This window comes from Piliocolobus tephrosceles, chromosome 11, assembly GCF_002776525.5.
Source record: "Piliocolobus tephrosceles isolate RC106 chromosome 11, ASM277652v3, whole genome shotgun sequence".
Lineage (NCBI taxonomy): Eukaryota > Metazoa > Chordata > Mammalia > Primates > Cercopithecidae > Piliocolobus > Piliocolobus tephrosceles.
In genome coordinates, this window is record NC_045444.1 from 21,228,935 (window position 1) to 21,254,257 (window position 25,323).

At 37.0% G+C, this 25,323-nt stretch overlaps 1 protein-coding gene across 1 annotated transcript in view; it reads left to right on the top strand.

The window, feature by feature from the left end:
- THSD7B (thrombospondin type 1 domain containing 7B) overlaps nt 1–25,323 on the top strand; it is a 779,270-nt gene that overhangs the window by 360,874 nt on the left and 393,073 nt on the right. Inside the window, exons 10-11 of the mRNA XM_026449366.1 lie at nt 12,868–12,997; nt 16,263–16,366. Of these exons, the coding sequence (XP_026305151.1) occupies nt 12,868–12,997; nt 16,263–16,366 (234 nt within the window). The remainder of the gene's footprint in view (nt 1–12,867; nt 12,998–16,262; nt 16,367–25,323) is intronic.

Below are 25,323 nucleotides of genomic sequence, written 5' to 3' on the forward strand. Positions count from 1 at the left end.
TGTTTAGCTTATTTATTTTCAAATTGCCTTTCTCCCTCTACTAGAATGAAAAGTCCTTGAAGTCAGGAATAATTTATTTTGTTTGGTCATAGCTTCCTTAGAATATTTCAGTATTCTTCTTCTAGAACTCAAAGCACCTATAAATAGTTCTCATCTTGGGCTTTCTTTATTTGTGTGTGCGTGTGTTTGTGTGTGTGTGTGTGTGTTGGAGATTGTAGGTTTTGACTCCTCTTTCCTGATTTCTCTTATCAAGTAAATCCCAGGCTCTCACCATCAGTGACGAGAAATTTTCCCAAGGGCCAGTGCTCCAAACTGTCTTCTGACTTTAATGCATTTTTAGGCATGGATTTATAAAACACTTTAAAAACATTTCAAAGAGAGTTGAAAGGGAAACAAAAGCAAAAGGAGAAGGAACTTACAGGACATATCAACAAATTATAGCCCAAATAATGATTGGGTATTCATTAGTATTTTAAGAGAATTTGTATAAGTATGTATATTACTCTGATATTAAAAAGTTTTAAAAAGTTATTGTCTTTTAAATATATTCTGAAATATTTGCATGTAAATACTGTGCTTTCTGAATTTTTTTAAAGTAATCTGCGTAGTGTGTGGCATGGGTATAGATGAAACAAGGTAGGTCATATACTGATGGTTATGGAAGCTGGCATATGTGAACTCTGGGTTCATTTGATTTGTTTAAACATTTCTTAAAAAGGTAAAAATTGGCCAGGCATGGTAGTTCATGCCTGTAATTCCAGCACTTTGGGAGGCCAAGGTGGGAGGATTCCTTGAGCCCCGGAGTTGGAGATGAGCCTGGACAACAAAGGACAACCTTGCCCTACAAAAAACAAATAATAATTAGGCAGGTGCAGCGGCACACTCCTGTAGTCCCAGCTACTCTGGAGGCTGAGGTGGGAGGATTGCTTGAACCTAGGAAGTTGAGGATGCAGTGAGTTATGATCTTGCCACTGCATTCCAGCCTCGGTGACAGAGTGAGACCCTGTCTCAATAGATAAATAAATAAATAAACAAACCTTTCAGGAGAGGTTCTCTAGACATGCAGTTTCCTATATTGTTGGAAGCTAATGTCTCCATCTTCTCATTCAGAAGAAAAATGTGTTTTAAATGACTATATGGTAATTCAGTCATTTTTTTTTCACTCATTCATTCTTTTATTTGTTCAACAATTATTTATTAATGCCTACCAGGTTTATTTTATTTTATTTTTATGTATTTGATTTTATAGATATGGGGGTCTTGCTATGTTGCCTAGGCTGGTCTCAAACTCATGGGCTTCAGCAATCCTGCCACCTCAGCCTTGCAAAGTGCTGAGAGTACAGGTGTAAGCCACCTCACCTGGCCCTTACTAGACTTTAAGCACTACAGTGTCAACACAGGCTCACTGTTCAAAGACAGGTAGTCAAAAAGACAACAGGATGCAACAGAGTTCTTTGTGGAGGTTTAGGAACATGAGAAGAGGGCTGCTTAGGTGAGGGTGGAAAAGACTTCTTGAAAGTGGTGACCCTCTGCTCAGTCTCAAAGGAAGTACAGGGGTCATCTAGAAGAAGAAAGAAGAAATATGCTTAACCTCTCCTGCATGCTAACCTGTCTCCCAACTAATATTTTTACATGCTGACTAGATGCCAAACCCTGAACTAGCTACTTGATATTTCATTAGCTGATTATTCTTCTTCAAAGCCCTCAAATAAAGTGTTCTTATTATTGCCCTTTGAGGTACTGAGAGAGAAGTAATTTTTCCAGGTTCACAGACCTTGGGCTCCAGGTTTACTAATTCTAAAAAGTCACATTATTTCATCAACACAAAGCCAAAAGAGAAATTCTGAACGATAGTGACCATGTTGACACTGCAAAATTATTGACAGCAATACAAGCATTAACATGTACCTTATGCATAAAAGAGGTAATTAAGAGTGTTTGTCTACCTTGTGCTAAAATATATGGTTAAAAATGAAAAGCCTAATTTTAATTAGTTTGTATTCACAGAGTTATTTTCCCTTAGTCATGTTTTACAACCACCTCCAAAACAAAAATTTTAATATCACAACTGATAATTAATGTCTGAGTAATTTCCCTCACCTTAACATTTAGGAAAACCAATGTTTCTCTCATGAGCGTCCATATGAAGAGACCACCAAGCAGGCTTTGTGTGAGCAATAAAACTTTTTAATCACCTGGGTGCAGGCAGGCTGAGTCCGAAAATAGAGTCAGTGAAGGGAGATAAGGGTGGGGCTGTTTAATAGGATTTGGGTAGGTAAAGGAAAATTATAGTCAAAGGGGAGTTATTCTGTGGTGGGCATGAGTGGGGGTCACAAGGTGCTCAGTGGGGGAGCTTTTTGAGCCAGGATGAGCCAGGAAAAGGATTTTCACAAGGTAATGTCATCACTTAAGGCAAGGACTGGCCATTTTCACTTCTTTTGTGGTGGAATGTCATCAGTTAAGTTGAGGGCAGGACATTTTCACTTCTTTTGTGATTCTTCAGTTATTTCAGGCCATCTGGGCATATACATGCAAGTCACAGGGGATGCGATGGCTTGGCTTGGGCTCAGAGGTCTGACAGTTTCCATATAGACCCATCACGGAAGGGACATTGAGAAAAGTTTGTCAGAAAGAAAAAAAAAAAAGCCCAGGATTTTTGTGTTTGAGCCATAGTGAGTGATGGGCAGAACATGGCCAACTCCCTAACAGCAAATGGTCCAGTGATACACTTCACTGTCCTGTGAGAGCTGAGGATGCAGGGACCTAGTGGTGCTATCTGTGCCCTTTCTGAGTCGTGTCCTCACTCTGCTAGCTTCTCTCAAGCTATCAGCACAATGGTCGGCCTGAATAGCATTCTTAAGGACATAAAGCTTTTACAGAGTGGGGCAACATGAATTGTTTTAAAGCAGTTTTCAGATATATAGTTCAATATTCATGCCTAACAATGATGACAGCATCTTCAGCTTCAATTCCAGCAGTATTTTTTCAGCTTATATCTTAGATGACATTTGGACCCATCAAAACCTGTCTGTATCCCACATAGTATGGTGTTTCAGTGTATTTCAGTCTTAATGCTGATGGAATGCAACACATTAGGGGACCCTGTTGTAACAAGCAGCTGCAGTCACTTCCTCTGCTAAAATGAAAGGGGTCAGGATTTGGGAAATAAATAAATAAATAAATCCCTGTCATTTCATAACACATTGACAGGAAGAAAAGACAAGTGCAACTTATCATTATAGATGTTGTTATTAGCCTTCCTTGTTTATACTGCACATTTCCAATTATACCCATTATGATGGACTTAGCTAGAGGGCAGGTCGCGTTTTTTATTATTTATTTATTTATTTATTTATTTATTTATTTATTTATTTTGAGACAGAGTCTCGCTCTGTCCCCCAGGCTGGAGTGCAGTGGCCAGATCTCAGCTCACTGCAAGCTCTGCCTCCCGGGTTTATGCCATTCTCCTGTCTCAGCCTCCCGCATAGCTGAGACTACAGGTGCCCGCCACCTCGCCCGGCTAGTTTTTTGTATTTTTTAGTAGAGACGGGGTTTCACTGTGTTAGCCAGGATGGTCTTCATCTCCTGACCTCGTGATCCGCCCGTCTTCGCCTCCCAAAGTGCTGGGATTACAGGCTTGAGCCACCACGCTCGGCCGGGGTCACGTTTTTTAAATGGGTTGAGAGCAGTAGTGGTTTAGCTAGTGTTTTCTATTGCATGGTTAAGCATGCTGTATGGTCTTTTTCCTGTTTTATATATTGGATGCATAAGAAACTCTGCTTTAATTGTGCTAAATTGCTGGTTCTCCTCCCTGGGAATTTTTTAAAACATGCTAATACTTGAGCTCCACCCATCAGGGATTGTCATTTAATTGGTTTGGGTTTCTGAGAGGAGGGTGGGGCACTAGGAATTTGAGAAAGCATCCCTGAGATTCTGATATGCAGCTGGAATTAAACACAAGGAGATCAGCTATGGATGACTTCAGTTGTGATATGTAGAGACTAAGGAAGGGCAGACTCAAAGTGGGTCACTATTTGATAAGATTAGTTCTCTCTAAATCGGAGATGTTTTAAGAACAGCAGTGGTTGGGGATAGAAAGCCGAGGATATTGGAAGGAGTCTCTGGAAATTTAGAACTATGGCCTGGGCTTCTGAGCGTGTTGTGTCTACTATAGGAAGTTTGTATTTGCCTTGACTCTTACCCTGGATAGTTTGTGCAGATATAAACAGGAATTGCTCTTTCTTAAGTCTATACAAATGGCTTTCATATAAAAAATTTCAAGTTCACTATATATATAATATATATACACATACACTATATATATAGCATTTGAAAAAAACTTTAAATCCCACTTAATTAAGCATTCCTAGCAGCTGTCCTGTGAATTGTCTCAGCAGTATTACCCACATAGGACAAGTAAGAAAATTGAAGTTCTGAAAGGTTAAATGCCTTGCCCAAGGTCATATAATGATTCAGTAATGAGCTGGGATTAGAAATCAGAGCCCTGAAGGTCTTGTCTGTTGTCAGATCCATTGAATTTGGCTTCTGTTGCAAAATGAATGATGATTATAAAAATTTAAGAATATAGAGTACATTTTTTTCAGGCAGTATTTCAAAATGAAAGAAGTATATGGATATCCTGAAGCTTATTTTTAACATCCCTGGAAAGTTTAACAGAAAAGCTTTGCAATTTTGCCTAATTTCATTTATATATAGATAGATAGAATCTTTAGCTCAGTGTTCATTTTGAAGTACTTCAAGATTTAAGCTGGGAGGGAATTTTAGGGGAAGATGCTGCTGTTGATGTATCTGCTCTATATATGGAACACCAAGATGAATAGGAAGGAAGTATATAAAACCTTCCTACTCATAGTTCTACTAGGGCATTGTATTTGCTTAACCACTTAAGCCTGCATTTCTCCTTGAACAAAGAGAGAACATTGATGGATTTGGATAATAAATACAAAGTTCATATTATCGTTTCTGAACTCCTATAAAACTAAAGAGATCTTTTACGTTATTATCTATCTGTCAAGTTTCACTTCTGCTGCACTGGGTAGATTTAATAATGCATGTATGTACATTTCAGCATAACACCAGCACCTAGTTGAGTTGCCTACATGTAGCAGGTACCTCACAAATATTTATTAATGATGACAACACTGTATATGGTAAATGCTTCACTCTGATAACTCAGAGTCACAGATTTAAAGGTGAATAAACAGGCTGCCTAATATTGTACTGCCATCTTTGTCTATCACTAGTATTCACCTAGAAACAGCCTTCTTTTTGTTTTTGTTTTTTTTGTTTGTTTGTTTGTTTTTGAGATGGAGTCTCGCCCTGTTGCCTAGGCTGGAGTGCAGTGGCGCAATCTCGGCTCACTGCAAGCTCTGCCTCCCAGGTTCATGCCACTCTCCTGCCTCAGCCTCCTGAGTAGCTGGGACTACAGGTGCCCACCACAAACGTCTGACTAATTTTGTGTATTTTTAGTAGAGACAGGGTTTCACCTTGTCAACCAGGATGATCTCAATCTCCTGACCTCATGATCCACCCACCTCAGCCTCCCAAAGTGCTGGGATTACAGGCGTGAACCACTGCGCCCAGCCAGAAACAACCTTCTCAATGACAATTTGGAATTTTTTCCAAGTCCAAGTTGTTTTCTCCTCATATTAATGCTCCTTTTTGAATAAATGCTAAGTCTCTTCAGTTTTATAGCATCAATTTGTGATGTTTCTGCTATAGTAACACATACAGAGTAGCTATGGTTATTTTGAGGTAAGCCTTATACTCTCTTCCCATTAAATTTTAAGTCAGTGTTTCACAAACAAGTTTGTTGAGGGACACAAAACAGCCTTCTTCGAATGTTTGAACGATGCCACAGAATTCTGTATCAAGAAATAAAAAGGTCCAGTGATCCTGTTGAGTAGATAATTTTAAGAATAGCAGTGCAGTCAGTCTACTTTTTCCACACATTTGAAATGCAATCCTATGCTGGAATTAGAAATAAAATGTATATGTTTCTTATTATACATGCACATGGGGGTGATAGTCTTTTGAATGATCATATAATGTTTCATACAAACCAAGACATTTATGAGAGTGAATGGAGGAGTTATTATTTAAGCTAGGATAATAGGTATTAGCTAAAATTGCCCTGAGAGAGCAGGATGTTTGACCATCCTAGTCATTCCTCTCCAATAATATGAGAACGTAGTTGTAGGTACTAATTGCCTTGCAATTGTAGTTTAATTTACCAGGAACATAGAATGGTTTTAAGCCATTCATTGTCTGCTCCTAGATGTGTGAAACAGGAATGAGACTCAATTCCGAATGGAAAACTGGTTTGTCACTTTTTTTTCTTTGTCTAAATTACAGAAAATTTAACTATTGAAACTTTTCTTCTATTTTTTAAAATCTTTCTTTTCTTTCATGAACTCCCATTATGCTAGAGAAAATTCCTTGTACGTGGCAGTGTGTACACGCTTCACATGCAGTATCTCATGTAATCCTAGAAACTTAGCTGGCCTGTTTTACAACTTAGGAAGTTGAGGCTTAGCAAGGTCAAAGAAATAACCTAAAGTCTAACAGGTGTTAGGGTTGCAACTCAACCCTAGGAAGTATTTAATGTGAGACTGTTAATGTGATATTAATCTTCAAAAGCATTGGTGTCATCCTTTTGCTTCAATCTTTGTGAGAGAGGAATCACCAGGATGGGTTCAGTTTTGTTTTTGAGTGGTGAGTGGTATATATAAGTGAAGAGGAGGAAAGAGAACTTCAGAGTGAGAACCAGGAGTTATAAAGTGGTAGGCCTGGAACAGTAGTGGTGCTGTGAAGCGTAATAGACCACTGATATTTAATGAGTAATAGGAATATTTGAGAAAAAAGGGAAACCCCTAAAGGTTAATTTTTAAAATCTCTTAGAATTCTGCAAGTTGCTGCTAGATTAACTGCCACGCACTGCTGGTACATGACTATCCTTCATCTACTCTGCACCTATGCTTGCCTCTAGCAGTGCCCCCAATTTCCTGGCCACACATTCATCTCCAACCCTGCCTCTCCCATCAGCCAGTGCCTATATTCACTCCTGTTCTACTCTCTACTTGCTGTCCCTCTACTCTTACATTTTAGATTAGTTGCAAACTTAGTAAGTCAGTTCTTTATTTTAACTCATTAATCGAATAACCCTGACATCAGGGCTCAGCATTCATGACACTAATTCAGTGTGATGTGCCCCAGCCTACCTAGCTGCAAATCACCCAAAGGGTCTCTTTACATACTCATTTCTTCTCTCTTTGCGATCATCTTTCTGGAAAAGATGAGTGTAGACCTTCACAAAGAATCTATAAACATCTCTCAATGTTCGTAGCCCATTCATGTGCTTTCTATGGTAAATATGTTTCTTAATCTTTGAGTCACCATCTTCTCTAAATGTTACTTCTTTTGACTATAATTAATAGCAAGTTTAATTATACCTGATGACTTAGTGATGATAAAATATGCATAAATCGAAACTGAATTTAAACTAGTTATTAGTCATAATCATGTTTGAGCAATTGTTCATGTTGGCAAACAGGCACTTTAATTTATTGTTATTTTTCATAGGCCTAATGAGGTCGGAAACATCACTCACAAAAGCTTACGAACATGGTACTTTTTTAACACTGAAATCTTCTGTAAGCGAGTGCTATTGAAAAATTGCTTAGAAGGGAATAAGTATTCCTTTAGAATAACAGAAGGACAGTGATGTAAACCACCTCCCCCCACACCCCTACCCCCGAATGCTCCCTCTTTCCCTTCATCATACTATAAAGTCTCTTTTAGTGGAAATATCGTGGGCCTAAATGTCTGCCTAGTACAGTTTTAACTCTAGCTAGGTGATTTTTGGGAAATTATTTAATTCTTCCACCCTTCATTTTCCTACCTGTAAAAAGGGAATAATGATAAGAAGTGATAATAATAAAATAAGGTAGCATATGCATACGTAAAATGCCCAGACGTGGATCTGACATAGATTAAGATGGTAATTCCTAGAAACATTTAATATGTTTTACACACATTGGTGATCTAAATGTAGTCCAGTGGCAAAGCCACGATCCTCCCCTCTCTATAGCTACTTCCCCAAATCACTTTTTCTTCAGTATTCAATGGAAAAGGAGGTGTTGTTTGACATCACTCTGAGAGCTACTACTTGGCCTTTCCCCATCTTCTCTTACCTGGCTTCAAATCATAATACTGGGGGCTGCCTCAGACTCCACTTCTTTTGTTGCTGGTTACCTTTTGGGTTTCTGGAATTATTGTTCTCCCTTGATACAGCCCTCATGCTGGCTTCAAAATGAAGTGAAATTTTTACAGGAAAGGGATATGGATCCAGACCGTAAGAGATGATTCTTTATTTTATTTTGTTTTATTTATTTAAGCTCTAGGGTACATATGCACAACGTGCAGGTTTGTTACACAGGTATACATGTGCCATGTTGGTTTGCTGCACCCATCAACTCGTAATTTATATTAGGTATTTCTCCTAATGCTATCCCTCCCCCAGGCCCTCACTCCTCGACAGGCCCTGGTGTGTGATGTTCCTCACCCCATGTCCAAGCGTTCTCATTGTTCAGTTCTCACCTATGAGTGAGAACATGTGGTATTTAGTTTTCTGTCCTTGTGTTAGTTTGCTGAGAATGATGGTTTTCAGCTTCATCCATGTCCCTGCAAAGAACATGAACTGATCCTTTTTTATGGCTGCATAGTATTCCATGGTGTATATGTGCCACATTTTCATAATGCAGTCTATCATTGAAATCTCATGCAAGAAAGAATTCAGGACAAGTCCATAGAGTAAAGTGGAAGCAAGTTTATTAAGAAAGTAAAGGAATAAAAGAATGACTACTTCGTAGACGGAGCAGCCCTGAGGGCTGATGATTGCCCATTTTTATGGTTATTTCCTGATGATATGCTCAACAAGGTGGGGATTATTCATGCCTCCCCTTTTAAGACCATGTAGGGTAACTTCCTGATGTTGCCATGGCATCTGTAAACTGTCATGGAGCTGGCTGGAGGGTAGCAGTGAGGATGACCAGAGGTCTTTCTTGTGGCCATCTTGGTTTTGGTGGGATTTAGCTGGCTTCTTTACTGTAGCCCATTTTATCAGCAAGGTCTTTATGACCTATATCTTATGCTGACCTCCAATCTCATCCTGTGACTTAGAATGCCTTAACCATCTAGGAATGCAGCCCAGTAGATCTCAGCCTTATTTTACCCAGCCCCTATTCAAGTTGGAGTTGCTCTGGTTTAAATGCCTTGGACAAAAATGAGAAAATCATTGACTGCTCTATCCCAAGTGTACACCGCCTGCCCTTGAGCTTCCCACAACACCACTTAAATCTGTTGTGTGTAAAGGATTCTGCTATAGGTTTGACCATAATTTGAGGCATTTACATCATAAGGAGAGGAAAATTCTTTAAAATTGAATGCTATATATGTCCATTGCAAAGTTCAAGGAAAGAGAGAGAGAGAGAGAGAAAGAAAGACTCTTAACAGGTAGTTCACACATCTCTGGTGTTGTTTCTCTAGCTCAGGATCATCCCTTAACTCTCTGTCTCTCTCCCCAAAGGCATACATTTTTCTTCACTTATGCACAGTGGTGATCAGTTTCTCCTCTGGAAAATCTTACTTCGATACTAAATGTTGATTTTCACTGGAGGATCTATCCTTTTCAACCTCCACCCGAATATCTGTAGGGCATGAAAGTCAGTGCAACTATTTTTCTCAAACTTTAGATTATTTTACCTGGAGTCACACCATAAAGGCAGACTACTTCAGTGTGTGGTGTGTATCGTATGTGTATGGTGTGTGCATGTGCATGTTTAGTGTAAAGGGAGAAGTATTGGTCCATGCTGTATATGTAGTCTCCCTTAGGATTTCTCTCTCCGTGTGAGGTGAAGGCATTCCTTTCATTTTTTTCTATTGTTTTCAATCTTTATTTACAAACTCCTAAGATAATATTTGGACAAAACACACATACACACAAACCCACACTCAAGGAAACATTCTAAAGCTAAACAGTACAGTATAGGCTAAACAGAGATAGTACAGTATAACTGGCATTAATTGGGAGTAGGTGAAGAGACTTTTTCCTAAAGGCATAATTATTTACAAAAGATTTTTCCCACCCAAATAAAGATAGCTTTTTATATTCCTATGAGGCAGACCTGTCTTGGCAACCCTCTTTTTCTTTTTAAGCGTCTATTTCTGAACTCCTCACAGAACCTTAACTACATTTAAAAAGGGGCCAATTACAACATCTATTCTTTCAAATAGCAGCATCTCTCCTTTGACTTTATTGGCGTGTTCTGCCAGGAAAGAGATAGCCCACTCAAATGGGGCAACTGAGGAAGATTTAATGAAGGGACTATTTACAAAGGAATAGGAAGTGTTAAGGTAGACTTACAGGGTATGATGGTTTAGTACCTGGGCTAGTGAAAGTTAAGAGCCATAAAGTTGATGGAGGGAGAAACATTTAGTGGAATGAAAGAAAAGTATTTAATAGCTATAAGCAAATGCCACTCCATAGGAACTGTGGCTTTCGTTAGAGGTAGAGAGACAAGTTGAGGCAATACAGAGGATGGAATCTGGTGGAATAAATACCTTCATGTCTCTATCTCTTCATTTGCCTTACTTTTCTTTTCTTTTGTGTGTCCCATCCCACCATTGGCAAAGGCCAAACAGAAACCAATAAGGCAGGGGGCCACCAATGCAGCCCACCTATGGGTATAAAGCAGGTTAAAGCAGGACAAAGGGGATCTTGGGGAACAGATGGAAAAGATCCTGTACATCTCCTTAACTTCCAGTTCAAAGTCATGAGATGTGCAAAGTTGTTGGTCTCTCCTCCTTCTGAGAATCTCATTTAAAATGATAGGAAAGGAATTTTAAAAGCCCTAATTCCTTCTCAAAAACAAAAGAAGAGGACCATTAGTGGAGGGGAGATCTCTATGGATGACAGAACATTAATGGGTGAGACCAAAAAGTAGAGAAATTGATGACACGACATTGTGAGCCATGATCTAATGTAGCAGGAAGGTGGTTGGTGGCAGGGAGAAAGCTCCTCTACCCAAGAGGACTATGCCGAGCTGTGGTGACTGGTCTGATGGAGGACAGGAGTGAGGGGTAGGACTTAAAAAAATATGGGTTATTAAGTAACCAGTAGAGGCATAAAAATAGCAACATCATTATCAAAGATTGAAAGATGGTACAAAGTAAATTGTCAATTACTGCAGAAAGTCAATACATAATGTCTGAAGTTCATAAATCAAGAAGTAATGACATAAGCATAGTATTTATAGATTTGGAGGTAACCATAGAAAAATTAAATACAGAAGCAGTTGAAAGTGTTCCTTCTGAAAAGGAAGACAGAGAGTAAGGAAGCTTTCATAGTGGGTGAGTTGCTTCTCACTGTGAGTCTTCTAGTATTCATGATTTTTTTTAAATGCATATATAATTTTAATAAATTCTTATTTCATTGTACTGGCTTTCTGTAAGTTAACATCTTGATATGGGTAGGTCCATCATTTGTACCAAACCTACCAGTTGATTCCATCTTTGCCTACACTGTCTTTTCTCTCCATTCTTTAAAACCCTCACTGTGCTCCTCCCTCTCTCCCACCTTCCCCATGTGCTCACACCCAGAGCCATACTCACATACCTTCCTTCTGAATGGAGTTAATTACATGTCTGTCTTTGTAAATAAATGCCTTGCACTCTTACATCTCAGTGCCTTTCTTCAAAGTGTTTCCTTGGCCTGAATGGCTTCATTCATATATATATGCATATATATGATTTCATTCCTATATATATGTGATTTCATTCATATATATATATGTTTTTTTCTATTTAACCATCAAGGCCCTCAAAGCAGATAAAAATCTGTCTCCTTCATCAGCCCTCTTTGGTTGCCAAATTCTAAAATGATTTCTGTTTCTTCTATACAGTAGAAGTGACACGTAACCCTGTGTCACTCTCTGACACTGCTCATACTGCAATGTCTTCTAACTAGTTGCGTATATGTCTGCCCCTTTTCTTCTTGCTTAATTGTAAGTTCTGTAGGTCAGAGATTTGTGTCTGTATTTATAGTGCAAATAGTCTATCTTCCACATAGTAATTGAAATAGTTGCTAGGCACTTTAATGATAATTGATTTTTGTTGTTGATGTTGATTCAGAAGGCATGTAAAGATTGTCTCAACACATTAAAGTGAACATCAGTTGTTTTTTTGTTGATGTTCCTATTAATACTTCTACTTCTCAGCAAAACCCTGAAGTAAACAATATTTTGTTCTTTCCCAATTTTAGTGCCTCTTCCCTAAATTCCAATTATATACATATGGTTATAAGGTTATGACATTATAAAGAATAAGAAATCTAATAAACTAATATCCATAAATTGGTTACTAATATATTAATTATTATAGGTATGTTTTGTTTGCATTATAAAAGTGGCCTGGATGGAGAAATCCCTTACTCAAGGTACTGAGTTGCTAATAATAAAACACCAGCGATTTCAGCTATTGTTTGGAGATCAAAGAGGGCTTCTGAGGCCCCTCTGATCATATCAAAAAACTTTTATGCCATTGGTAAAGTAGATTCTAATTAAACATATTAAGACAGTGGGAAATAATTATATTTGAAATCACCATTGTTAAGTATTGTGTGTTTATTTCATAAAAGTAAGATGGAGTGTTAACTCTTGGTCTTTGCTTGTTATTTTCATTCCCAGGTTGACTTTCCACATGTGCTTACTTTATCTCTCTCTCAGTTGCTACCTGGATTTTGATCTGCATCAATATAAAAGGGCACTATTTAATTTTCTTTTACTTCAGGAAATGCCACAATAAAACAGTCTCGATACAGAATCATCATCCAAGAAGCAGCCAGTGGAGGCCAGGAATGCCCGGATACCTTATATGAGGAGAGAGAGTGTGAAGACGTCTCCTTGTGTCCTATATATCGGTAAGTAATTTATCTTTTAAAATTATCATTGGACTTACTACAAATTATAATCTATTTTCTTTCATATAATATATGGTCATTTGGTGAAAAATAAGAAGTAAGAGGGGATCTGGGATTTACATATCTTCAAATACTTTACTATTCTTACCCTCTTATCTGGAACATATATGGGAGGAGTAGAGAATATGAAGGTCTTAATAACAGGGGGGAAAGGAAGCATGTTTGACTGTAAGTGAGCTGCTTGACTTATGCCACCAAGCAATCCATTTTCAGGATCATGTTTGAGAGAGATTCAGGATGAAGTTGTTACGGTTGTTATCTGGGGGCAGGGAGAAGGAATACACACCACACACACACACACACACACACACACACACACACGCAGGAGGTAACTTACCTTCATTCTATTGTTCTCATCCTAACATCTTTAGTCAAGAATTAAGAGCAAATTTGTACTCCCTTGTTTATTTTAATTAAAAATGTTTTTGGTTCTCAATTTTGGTGATACACAATTTCAGAAACCATTCAATTAGAAAAAAAAAGTTTAACTTATGGATAAAATTTTTTATTACAAAAAGAAAATGAATAACTTTTAAACTATGTATGTTCTCTGTATACTCCCTCTTGGCAAATTAGTGTTTACTATTGATAAAAATAATACTTGAGGTTTCTTTGCTTACTCACAAACTTCCCCCCTTTTAACACCTGACAGTTTTAAATCTGATTGAAATGCTACTTTAAAGTCTATTGGGAATAAATTCAGTCTCTATGGGGTTTTACTGATTTGTGAAAATAATCCGTGGTCTTAAAAATAATATGGGTTTTATCAGCACACTTAAAAATGCCTTCAGCAAAAATGTCCCATGTTTCTGCTAATTATTTGAGAAACTAAACTTAAAGCTGTGAAATTCAAGGGCTAATTATTTGAGAGAATAGAAGTTATTTCCTTTTTTAAAGAAGAAATATATTGTTGAAGAAGTCTAAATTACTATTGATTTTATCGTCCTTTACTTTCATTGTTTTTATCCTATGACCAGTTTTGGGAGGATGTAAATAAACACTGGGAACATGCCCAGACTCCCATTTTTTTTCTCATTAACCACAGGGCCATTGTGGAAACACTGTCAATTTTCATCCTTTTGTACAATGTCTAAATATTGAAACTTCTGAGCCCAGCAAAAGAGCTCTCAAGGAAGGTATCCAAATGAAAAAAATAGCCAAATCAAATATTATTAGACGTTTTTATGAGCCCAGGGTTGTTATAATCAGACAAAATCAAAAAACTATTAGTGGGATCTTCCATTTCTTTGTCCACTGATTTTACTCTCCCATTGCACTTCAATTTAGCTACTTGTGTTTGAGCTATTTGCTATCAATGACCTCCTGCCTTGTTCCCCAAAAATCAGTTCTACTGTGTATGAATTGGATCATTGTGCCATTTTTCCTGATGCGTAGTTCAAAATGTATCCAAGTTATCAGCCTGAATCTCTGCTCCTTCATGAAACATCCTTGAATTTTGAGCAATATAGGTCCAATTTAGATTTTGCTTTCCCCTTTATTGGTATGTTAGGGAGGAAATTGTCTTAGGAAGCGAGTTAACATAGGATTTTATCATTCTCTTCTGATTCTTCTTTCTGAATCCATTAAGGTGATATATTCACATGTTTACCAAATTGAAACAATCAAAATGCCTATTTAATCTGTCGTGTGAATTTGAACTTCTCTCAATACATTCAGTAGATAAGACAGCGTGGGCACCTTTATCCCTACGTAGAATTGGCAATAAGATGTTGCCAAGAGGATGTGGCTGAATATCCAGAGACGGGACTGGCAACTGGCCTGTCCTGACTTGCACAGCCTGGGACAAATCATGTAACCTCTCTGAACCTGGGTTTATCATCCTAAAATTGAAAGTTTAGTAAAGGAATTCCAAAAATTTCTTTCCTTCATTTCAGTCTATTCACCAAGGTAAAGGACGTTGAACTCCTCGGTCTCACTTGGGTCAAGAAAGCCTATGTAAACTCAATTTAAGGAAATTGAATGAGTGAACGACATATTTCAGTTCAAAAGTTGGACTAAAATCCCTTACCTTTTGGCTTCTGTATCTTGGAATCATGTGGAATGTGTCTGTTCATGTATAAAGTAAATTTATAACAATCTAAAATTAATAGATGCTTTCTTTAAATGTAACAGGTTTCCTGTTTAGCTGTTTCCTGATTTTTTTCCCCCAACTCTTCAGCTATTCCCATTATGAAGGCCACTTGAATGAGGTCAATGATGTTTTACTTCATGTTTCTCTTTCCTTTTTTGAAGTAGTTCTCTTATCAGAGGTATTGGCTCCTATGAAAAGGGTTAAAATGTACTAAGTGAAAGAGCAGAATCTGTAGTTATACTCAGGGTTGGGGTTTTCTGGAATATTGTGAAGAGACAGATTTAAGGTTGGGGTTTTCTGGAATATTGTGAAGGACACAAGTCATCATCTGCCCTGTGAGTCATAAAAAGAGAGTTTTGTTGACCTGAGAAAGAAAAGCCAGTAGAAAGTGAGAAGATTGCCTTCAAGATTGTATCCTCTGAGGACTAGAAATCATGATATTTTATCAACGGCAGGTCCATTCCTCTTTCCTAAGATGAACTATCGGATAAGATAGGTCCATGGTGCCCGTTCTTTTACTCTATAACCTATTGAGATGTTTGATTTACTTCAGAAGACCTTGGAAACACCTTATAAATGGAAGCAGTAGATTAAGTGTGAAGGTTTGTACCTCAGGCTTATAAAAATTTTGAAGCAGAAGATTAATGTGAAGTTTGTACCTCAAGCTTACGGATGTTCAAACCTTGATTCTCTAACGCACCAATGGGACATAAGGATTTTCTCTCTCTTTTTTTCTTGTATTTTTTTTTTTGAAACAATTTTAAGTGCATAAAGAACTAGACCCTCTAGACTGATCTGTGCCTCTAATGTTTATTATTACCACTTTTCTATATTAACCAAAGTTTATGTGCAAAATATCCAAATTCAGTTTTTTCTCATTAGCCACAGGCCCAATTCAAAAACATTGAATTACTGCCTAAATCATGAATCTGCGGTAGAGTGGACTATTGTCATTCTAGTGCTTGCCAAGGCTTGGTTTTATGACATTGGTTTCACATCCAGTTTTATTGAATTACTGTCTTTATGTTTTTTTAAACTTCAAACATATCTAAGTATTTCTTCTGCATGTTGATCACAATGAAGTTTCTAGTCCATTGTTTTTGGTAATCACAGGTGGAAGACACAGAAATGGAGCCCTTGCATCTTAGTGCCAGAGTCTGTCCGGCAGGGAATAATGGGCAGCAGTGAAGCCTGTGGAAAGGGATTACAAACAAGAGGTAAGATGATTTTTACATAGATTTTTATTAATACATAAGTTAATATTATGTAACTCATATGTGTTGCTTATTTTTATACTTGAATGAATTGTGATATTATTGGCTTGAATTATTTATATTTATTGATGTTGAATATAAATAGGATTTGGCATAATTAACATTTTATATTAGATTAACTATAACCAGTTAGTGTACCTAAGGACTAAAGAAATATAAGCAAATATCTGTTCTCAGTCATAGCATACACTAATGCTCATGTTCCAAATACATATTAGATATTACCTGGTATCTGTGAATGAAGGTTATACCAAGATTAAATTCAACTGTCTGTATACTTTAGATTTTTTGGTGCTAATTAAATATTTGTTGATGAATGAAAGAATAACTGAATGAATTGACTAATCTTAATGATCATAGGATATTGCTTAAATATAATTGTCATATACATACTCATGTCTTATATGTCAAATGCATACAAAGGAAGTATTAAAATTTCTGGAAGACATATGAATAAGCTTCTGGACCTGAGTAGAACTGCCTTTTATCATCAATGTCTAGAAAGTGTGGGAAATCTCTAAACAGTACTCAGAGAATCATCAGACTGCTCACTTTTCTATTTCATTCATAATCTACGTGCCAATTATATGACGCTTGATATGAAGTGCATTCTTCTCCAAATCTAACTACTTTGTCACTAAAGGGATATATGTGGCAAAATTAGACCTTGTGGAATCAAAGTATACTGGTTTCATAATTAATGTTCTTTTACAAGGCATATTTAGAATTAAGTTTCTCTTTTTGTTACAGAGGTCATCCTTTGGAAATAATACCCCTGTCAAAAAATGTATAGATGAAATTGATTGGTCAGGTAGTTTGATTTAAGACTTCTTGTGGGGATCTACAGTGACTTTGTGTAAATTATAAGAATGAACCACTTTCTTAAGACACATTACTTTTATATATCACTAAATTATTGTAATAATATGATATTGTTATTTTAAGATTTTTGCCTACTTTCTGCTGAGAAATTGTTACAGAATATCCAAATCACCAATATATACTCCATGGATGGAACCCTATTAAAAAGTGGCACCTTTATGTAGCGTATAGTTTAAATAGCACCTTGAATTTGTTACTCTATGATACTACAATACTAAACAAAATCATTTAGTAAATTCTGCAGGGATATTGTTTGTAAATGATGTAGAATTATCACATAAAAAGCAAGATATTTCAATTTTCTAGAATATGAAATCTCTTTGGATTTCAATTAAAATGAACATTTCTAGCTGGATGCCTGATAGTCCTTTAGATTAGGCAATGAACTTTCTCTAAATTTGATACCAACATTAGAACAATCCTGGTGTTTAGTTGATGGGCAAGTTGCACTTTTAGCATAGTAGGATGGGTCTTCAATTTTAGGATTATGGAGGAAAGACATTTCTACCTCCATCTTTTCTTTAAATTAAGAACCGTAAAGGAAAATACAAAACAATAAAACTAAATACATCTCCAGTGAGATCAATCTCCTTTAAAAATCACTCCAAAGAACAAGGAATACAGTAAACTTACTTTCAGGTAAATTAGGAGCCATCAGTAACCTACATCATAATATATAAATTTGGAAAGTAAATGGAGCTGTAAAAAGTAAAGTACTTTGCAGAACAGGATTACACCTAAGTGTTGGCAAGGGTGAAGGTGTGGGATCTGGAGGGAAATAAAATGATATATCCTGGACAACTCCAGGAAGAAACCACATTCTGCAGAAGGAAGTGTGCAAGTGTGTGTGTGTGTGTGTATTGGGAGTTGAAGATAAAAACCAGAGCTCTGAAAGTCTGAACAAAGAGCAGCAAAGTTCCTCCTTGTTTAAGTTCCTCACCTTTCACTCTACCGAGTCAGATTTCTACCTTTTCTTTTTCTTGTGGGAGCATGGAGATGTATTCTCTGGGAAACAGAGAGGTTTTAGACTCTGGACAATAAGCAGAGGTGGGTGGAGATGCGGGGCTAGACTGAAATCAGGTGGATCAAAGGAATGTCTGAATAAGGAATTATGAGACTCTGATTTCCTCTGAACATTAAACTGCTAAGAGTTGAAGATAGAGAAATGAGAATATAAAGGGGAGAAAAGTACCAAAGAAATAATACTAGAAAAATACTCAGTAAGGAGCCAAAATGATTAAATAAGGCCCATATCAAGGCTTGTCATTGTGATATTTCAGACCACATGGGGTAAAGTCATTACCCTAAAGCCTTCCAGAGTAAACAGCATGATCTATCACCCAGAGTTCTTGAATAAGATTATAGGACTTTTCACATCAGCATTGGAAATTGGAAGGAAATAGAGCAATAGCTTCTAAGTGTGGAATGAGAATATTTTCAACCAAGAAATCCATATTAAATTATCATTCAGTTATTAGGATAACATGAAAATGTTTGCAGAAAACAAAATCTCCAAAAGCTTACCTTCAAAGCATCCTGTGTCGAGAAGTAAATAGAGTATATGCCTCATCAAAGATGAATAAATCAGGATGCACACTGGATATCCTCCCCAGAAGAGAGGACATTGGCATTCCTAGGAAGAAAGAGAGGGGAAATTCATAGACCACTGCTGTTCACAGGCCTCGAGTTGTTCACTAGGCTCATGTGGTGACAGCAGGAGACCTATAAAGTGTCAGGAGGGGTGTCTTAACATAAACAATAGAAAGAATAGAGGATTTGTCAGGTTTGACCTGGACAATTGCACTGAGAAGCATTTCATAGGTATAAAAGCACTTATCCAGATTCATAGGAATGTCTGCAAATAAAAGTGAAAGAATTTCAGGAAATACAAAATGTTGTAGATAGGAGGTATAGTTACAATATACTTTTTCAGCTTACCTATAAAGAATATATTGTCATAAAAGCAAAAACATTAAATTATGGATTTAAGCAAAAAATGTGATTCAACAATATTGAGAGTTTAGTGAAGGGACCTGGGAGGTGTTGTCCTCAAAAAGACAACAGTAGAAAGCACCTATCATTAAGGAATTGGCTAATGGAGCTATATGAATATATTTTTAGAAACATGAAGTACCCATTAGAAGAAACTGTAGAACAGTAAAAAATAATTGACTCAAAGTGAGGAGTCAGGTAATTATTTGTTTTATCATTATTCAAGTTTCAATGCTATGAATATGTACTACTTTGATAAAAATTTATTTTTTAACATAATCTGGCCAGGTGTGATGGTTCACGCCTGAATCTCAGCACTTTGGAAGTCTGAGGTGAGAGGATTCTGTGAGCTCAAGAGTTCAAGACCAGCCTGGATAATATGGCAAGACCTCGTGTCTATGAAAATAGAATTTTTTTAAAAATGAGCCAGACATGGTAATGTATGCCTGTAGTCCCAGCTACTCAGAAGGCTGAGGTGGGAGGATCGTTTGAACCTGGGCAGCTGAGGCTACAGTGAGCTGTGATCATGCCACTGCATTTCAGCCTGGGTGACAGAATAAGACCCTGGCTCAAACAATAATAATAATGCAATAAAGTGATCTATTCAGTGTTTTAAGGGATTATTTAAGTAAATGCATTGTAAAATGCTGAAAAAGCTAGGTCCAGGAAGGAAATTCAGGTGGGGGAAGGGAGGAGGAGGGACCTGCCTGTTTTATACTGTATGAAGAAGCTTCTGCTGTCAGCATTTTTTGCTGGTTTAAACAGATACAGTCTTGTTTCTTCACGCATATTAATAGGATGGATGGTGGTTCCTAAAAATACATGTCCCCATGCTAATCATCATAACCTGCACATATGACTTTATTTGCAAAAAGGATCTTTGTATGTGTAATTAATTTAAGAATTTAAAGCCTTTATCAATTTGGAAAAGTTTATTTTGTCTTTGAGTTCTTTGTATCCCAGAGGGAGTTTGAACTCAGACCATAAAGTCATGGGAAGGCTGGCTTGAGGTTATACATTCTCATGAAGAATTCTCCTCTCTTGCTATCCAATGCTATGCTTTAGAATTGCAAGTTGTCTTGCCAGAACCTTGTGCCTAGCAAGTTTATTTCTATCTAGTTCATCCCTAAACACTAAGGGTGAATGTTAGTTGCCATTGCTTCTAGTGTGGGAATTTTGTAAGATTCTCCATAGCCAACCTTATATTTTTTTTCCTTCTGTGCATTATGAATCCATAAAAGTAAAAACTGGCATCTTCAAGATTTAATAGAAACCCTTGGGATGAAATTTGTCTTTCTTGTTTACCTTGCAGGGCCTCATACTTTCACTTTGTTTTGGGTGTTATGGATTCCTTACTTTCAGACCAGCCCAGCAATACATTCAGAAAATATATATGTTATCGTATGCTTTAGTCTTTTTCATTTGAAAGGATATTTCAGGATTTGTGTGCCATTAGACTGCCAGAAACAGAAGTACCACTTGTTTTATTTTCATTGTGCGTTGGTTGCTGACATGTTTAATTGGTTCATGGTTAAGATTTCATTTGTATAATAATTTTTCAGTTAAAAAATAAGAAAAACAAGAAGGTAGAACAGCACATAGAGTTAAAACTGTAGCTAAATGTCTACACCATCTCCAGGAAGATGGGCATTTTGAGTTTCATTGTCCTTGTTGTCTCATACTTCAAGAAGACCCAAGTATTCTTTCTGCCCAGAGTCTTGTGCTTTATCAGAATAATTTTTTTAACAGTGACTTATATTTTATGGCAAATAAAAGTATAAGAAGAAAAAATTTAAACATAATAATACACTTTGTAGAAACTGCTCTTAAAATGCTAAAACTTTAGTACTAAAAAAAGAGAGAGAGAAAAGTCGAGATGCTGTCATTTCTGTAAGTGGAGTGTATTTCGCTAGGGACTGATTTTTTGTTTTGCTATCCACTATTTTAAAGCTGACTTAATGGACTTTCCAGTATTTTTCTTTTGTACCAACTTTCTGGTCATTTATCAGCCCGTGAGTATACTCTGTCAGCGACAGACTTGACATTATGGCACTGTAATGGATACAGAGTAGGTACTGGAGATCGAAATCATCTTGTATATGATATCGTTGACTTTTTTGAACTATCTATAGTCTTTTTTGGTTTATTTTCACTGAACAGTGTTTAGGTGGACCAAAAGAGGCAGATCTCTAAATTCTGTCAAATCTTTTTGTTCTTCTTTAATTAGTTTTTGTCACAGTTTTCTTACACAATAGTTTTGATGGAGATTCTGTATGCTTTTCTTTGCATTCAAGGAACCCCTTTAAAGTAAAGATGTTTTTCTGGGAAATAAAATGAGCAAAATAATTCACTTTCAAAATTAGTTGTGGATTACCTTTAGTTTTTGTTTGTTTTGAATGGAATTAGAAATCAGAAGAAGTTAAATAATGGAGATCTGAAGTCTTAATTATACAGCAATAATACCTGGTATTTAAAAATGAAAATCCGTAAGAAACATATATTTGTGTATATTTATCATTTTTGTCTGATATGCTTTATTTAACCTAACATTTCATAATCTAGTCTTTCACTAAGGCTTGTAATATGTGATTGAATCATTAAGAATTGATTTGGCCGGGCGCAGTGGCTCACGCCTGTAATCCCAGCACTTTGAGAGGCTGAGGAGGGTGGATTACCTGAGGTCAGGAGTTCGAGACCAGTCTGACCAACATGGTGAAACCCCATCTATACTAAAAATACAAAAATTAGCTGGGCGTGGTGGTGGGTGCCTGTAATCCCACCTACTCGGAAGGCTAAGGCAGAAGAATCTCTAGAACCCGGGAGGCAGAAGTTGCAGTGAGCTAAGATCTCAAAAAAAAAAAAAAAAAAAAAAAAGATTAATTTGTATGATTTTCCAACATTATGTATAACATAAAGTATATATTTATATAAAACGAAGGCAAGTAAGTTGATTGCATGAGTTGGATTCAGAGAAAACTATTTGTGTTGTAAATCTGAGTAGTCTTATTTTCTGATTAAAAGTGTTCTCCCCAGCTATGGTATCTTCATGGAGAGAAGGTTAAATATATTACCCACCATCAGCTCATCATCCAACTTTTGTCTGGAAAATACATAGAAATATAGCAAAACACACACTCTAAAATAAAGATGTCATTATAGTCTACCAAATGTCAAGACAGCCAATCAGCTCGTTGTGTTCTTTCTGATGCTAGGTATCCTTGTATAGGAGACAAAGGATACCCTTGGAACATTGGACTTTACTTCTCCGAATGGAAGAATCATAGTCACTTAACCTTCGAGCTACAGTTTTATTCTCTGCCATAGCCATCTACCTACATCACGAGGAAAAAATCATTTCAGTTCATTCAGAAAGCAAAGCACATATATAGGTTTGAACTATGACTGAACAATAGCAAGAAAACAGAGATAGTCACAGCCATTTTTATTTTTAGTATGGGAGGAGGAGGAGGAGAAAGATTTTCTGGGAAAGAAAGTAGTTTCTTCCATTTACTTCAAGGCTTGGACAAAAACGAGCTACCTTATCCACGAGCTGTGGGCATTTCCAGTAGGGGATACAGAGCAACTGTAACCTAGCCCAGGTGCCCCTTCCACAAATGTAACTGTATTCTAAGAGGGCAAAGCCATTTGACAGTGCTTTCTCGTGGACTTGAAGAAGAAAGGACATGAACTCTATCCAAATCAACATATCAAAGTTGCTGATATAGGCAACAGGCAAATACTTATCTAACCACACTATTTTTAATAACTTTAGTGAGATAGTTTTTAATAACTGTGTTCATAGCATAGAAAAAATGATTGTACCCCAATATTTTTGTATTAAGGATTATTCTTGGCGAGAACTGTGCCGTGAACACCAGAGTAAAATATTGGAGGACATAATATTCTTTATTGATTTATCTAATTAATTAGCACCTGATACCAAATGATAGGTTATAAATATTTTAAGGAATCTAAAAAAATCTCTCCTAAATATTATGATTTTTAGGTGGTAAAAAGAGAGGAAGATCAGGTTAAAATGTAGAAATTAGACAGTGTAGGGCAACTTTCTAAATTAAAATATCTTCAGATTATAACAAAAGGATGGGTTTTATAACACCAGAGGCATTGGTTTTGAGAGTAAAGTGTTGGATTCACAGCAAAGATTGCATTTTAATCTAAGTGAATAATGATTCTGTGAGGTATTTTTCATTTTCTTTGCATGTTTTAGGGTAGGATTATATTTGTGACTTTTATGGTTGCTGCAGGTAGAATGTGCACACTTTTTAAAATTGGTGATAAATTAAAAATAAATATTAAAGGAGATGACCAACCTAAGGCAATGATGCTTTAGTAACACAAGATGAACTAACTGCAGATTCAGAGATGCTGTCTTGTGCCAGCCTCCCATTTTTAACGTAATAAGCTATGATACAAAGCACAGAGTAGCCCCTTCTTCCACCTCTACCCACCCACATCCCAGCAGATATTTCATTGATAAAATGGTTGTTGGATGTGAAGATGGGTGGGTGGGGGGTAATTTTTTTTTTTTTTTAAATTGGTGAATGCAGTCATTTGTAAGACTGGTAGTAAGAAATTTCTCTTCTAGCTGCATGGTTCTCAGTCACAGAACTATCTTCCCTTCAGGAATGCTAATGTGAATTTCAAAGTCTACTGCAAACTGTGTAAATGTAATAGGATTATATGTCTCTTGTTCATGACTAAAATTCTATCTCTTCAAATAGACGTGAATTCCCTGGCTTCCCTTAACACTTGGATTACTAAGGTCAGGGTATTCATGTCTGTTTATCTCAGGTGCCATCTCAGGATTGCATCAGAAACATGTAATGTTTGTACATTTTTTGTTTTCATTTCTAAAGAGAACAGAAGCACTAACACTCTTTCCAGGTAGCAACGAAAGAACAAGGAGACCGCCTTTGCTCTAGAGGCTCTAAAAACTAACAGAAGAGAGTGAAAACTCAGCCTCACCACTACTCGGAATGCAAACAAATACAAAAGTTGTGAAACAATGCCTCTTTATGCCAACCATGTTATGAAAAATTTACATTGTGAGAAAAACAAAATAAAAAACAAATCACTCTTTTAGCTGAGGTGTATGGGGAATGAGAATTTAAAACCTACTAGAGTCTATTAAACTTAGCAAGTACATAAAGTAATCTGCCTCATAGCAGGATATGAGAAGTAGGAACTGAAAATGGGAAAGCTGGGGGTTTCTGAAGACTTTGTAATTATGCCAGGAAGGGTTTTGAAAGCCTATACCAGAAGAATGACTTTAGGAATGGATTAGAAGAAGTATACATAAAAGGCGTTTTAGGAAATAAAACAACGGGACTTAACAGCTAACTTTATGTACAGAGCACAGGATAGTGATGAGTTGAAATTTCGGGGCCGGGCGCGGTGGCTCAACCCTGTAATCCCAGCACTTTGGGAGGCCGAGACGGGCGGATCACGAGGTCAGGAGATCGAGACCATCCTGGCTAACATGGTGAAACCCCGTCTCTACTAAAAACTACAAAAAACTAGCCGGGCGAGGTGGCGGCGCCTGTAGTCCCAGCTACTCGGGAGGCTGAGGCAGGAGAATGGCGTGAACCCGGAAGGCGGAGCTTCCAGTGAGCTGAGATCCGGCCACAGCACTCCACAGCACTCCAGCCTGGGTGACAGAGCGAGGCTCCGTCTCAAAAAAAAAAAAAAAAAAAAAAAAAGAAATTTCGGACTCAGTGTGGTTTTAGGCCAATGAGAATAGGATAATATTGACATTAAAAAGTTGACATCAATAATTGACATAAAAATGCACACACACAGATCGCACATACACAGTGAGAGAGGACTTAAATATGCAAGAATAATTATTTCTAGAAACTTTTCTATATATATATATATATATATATATATGAATCATTTGTATAAAGGTTGAAGTTGATACCAGTTTCTACTGAAAGCACAGAGGGCAGGTACAGGCCTAAGACCTAGAGGCAAACTGGTATGATGACAAGGATGCTCCTTCACTT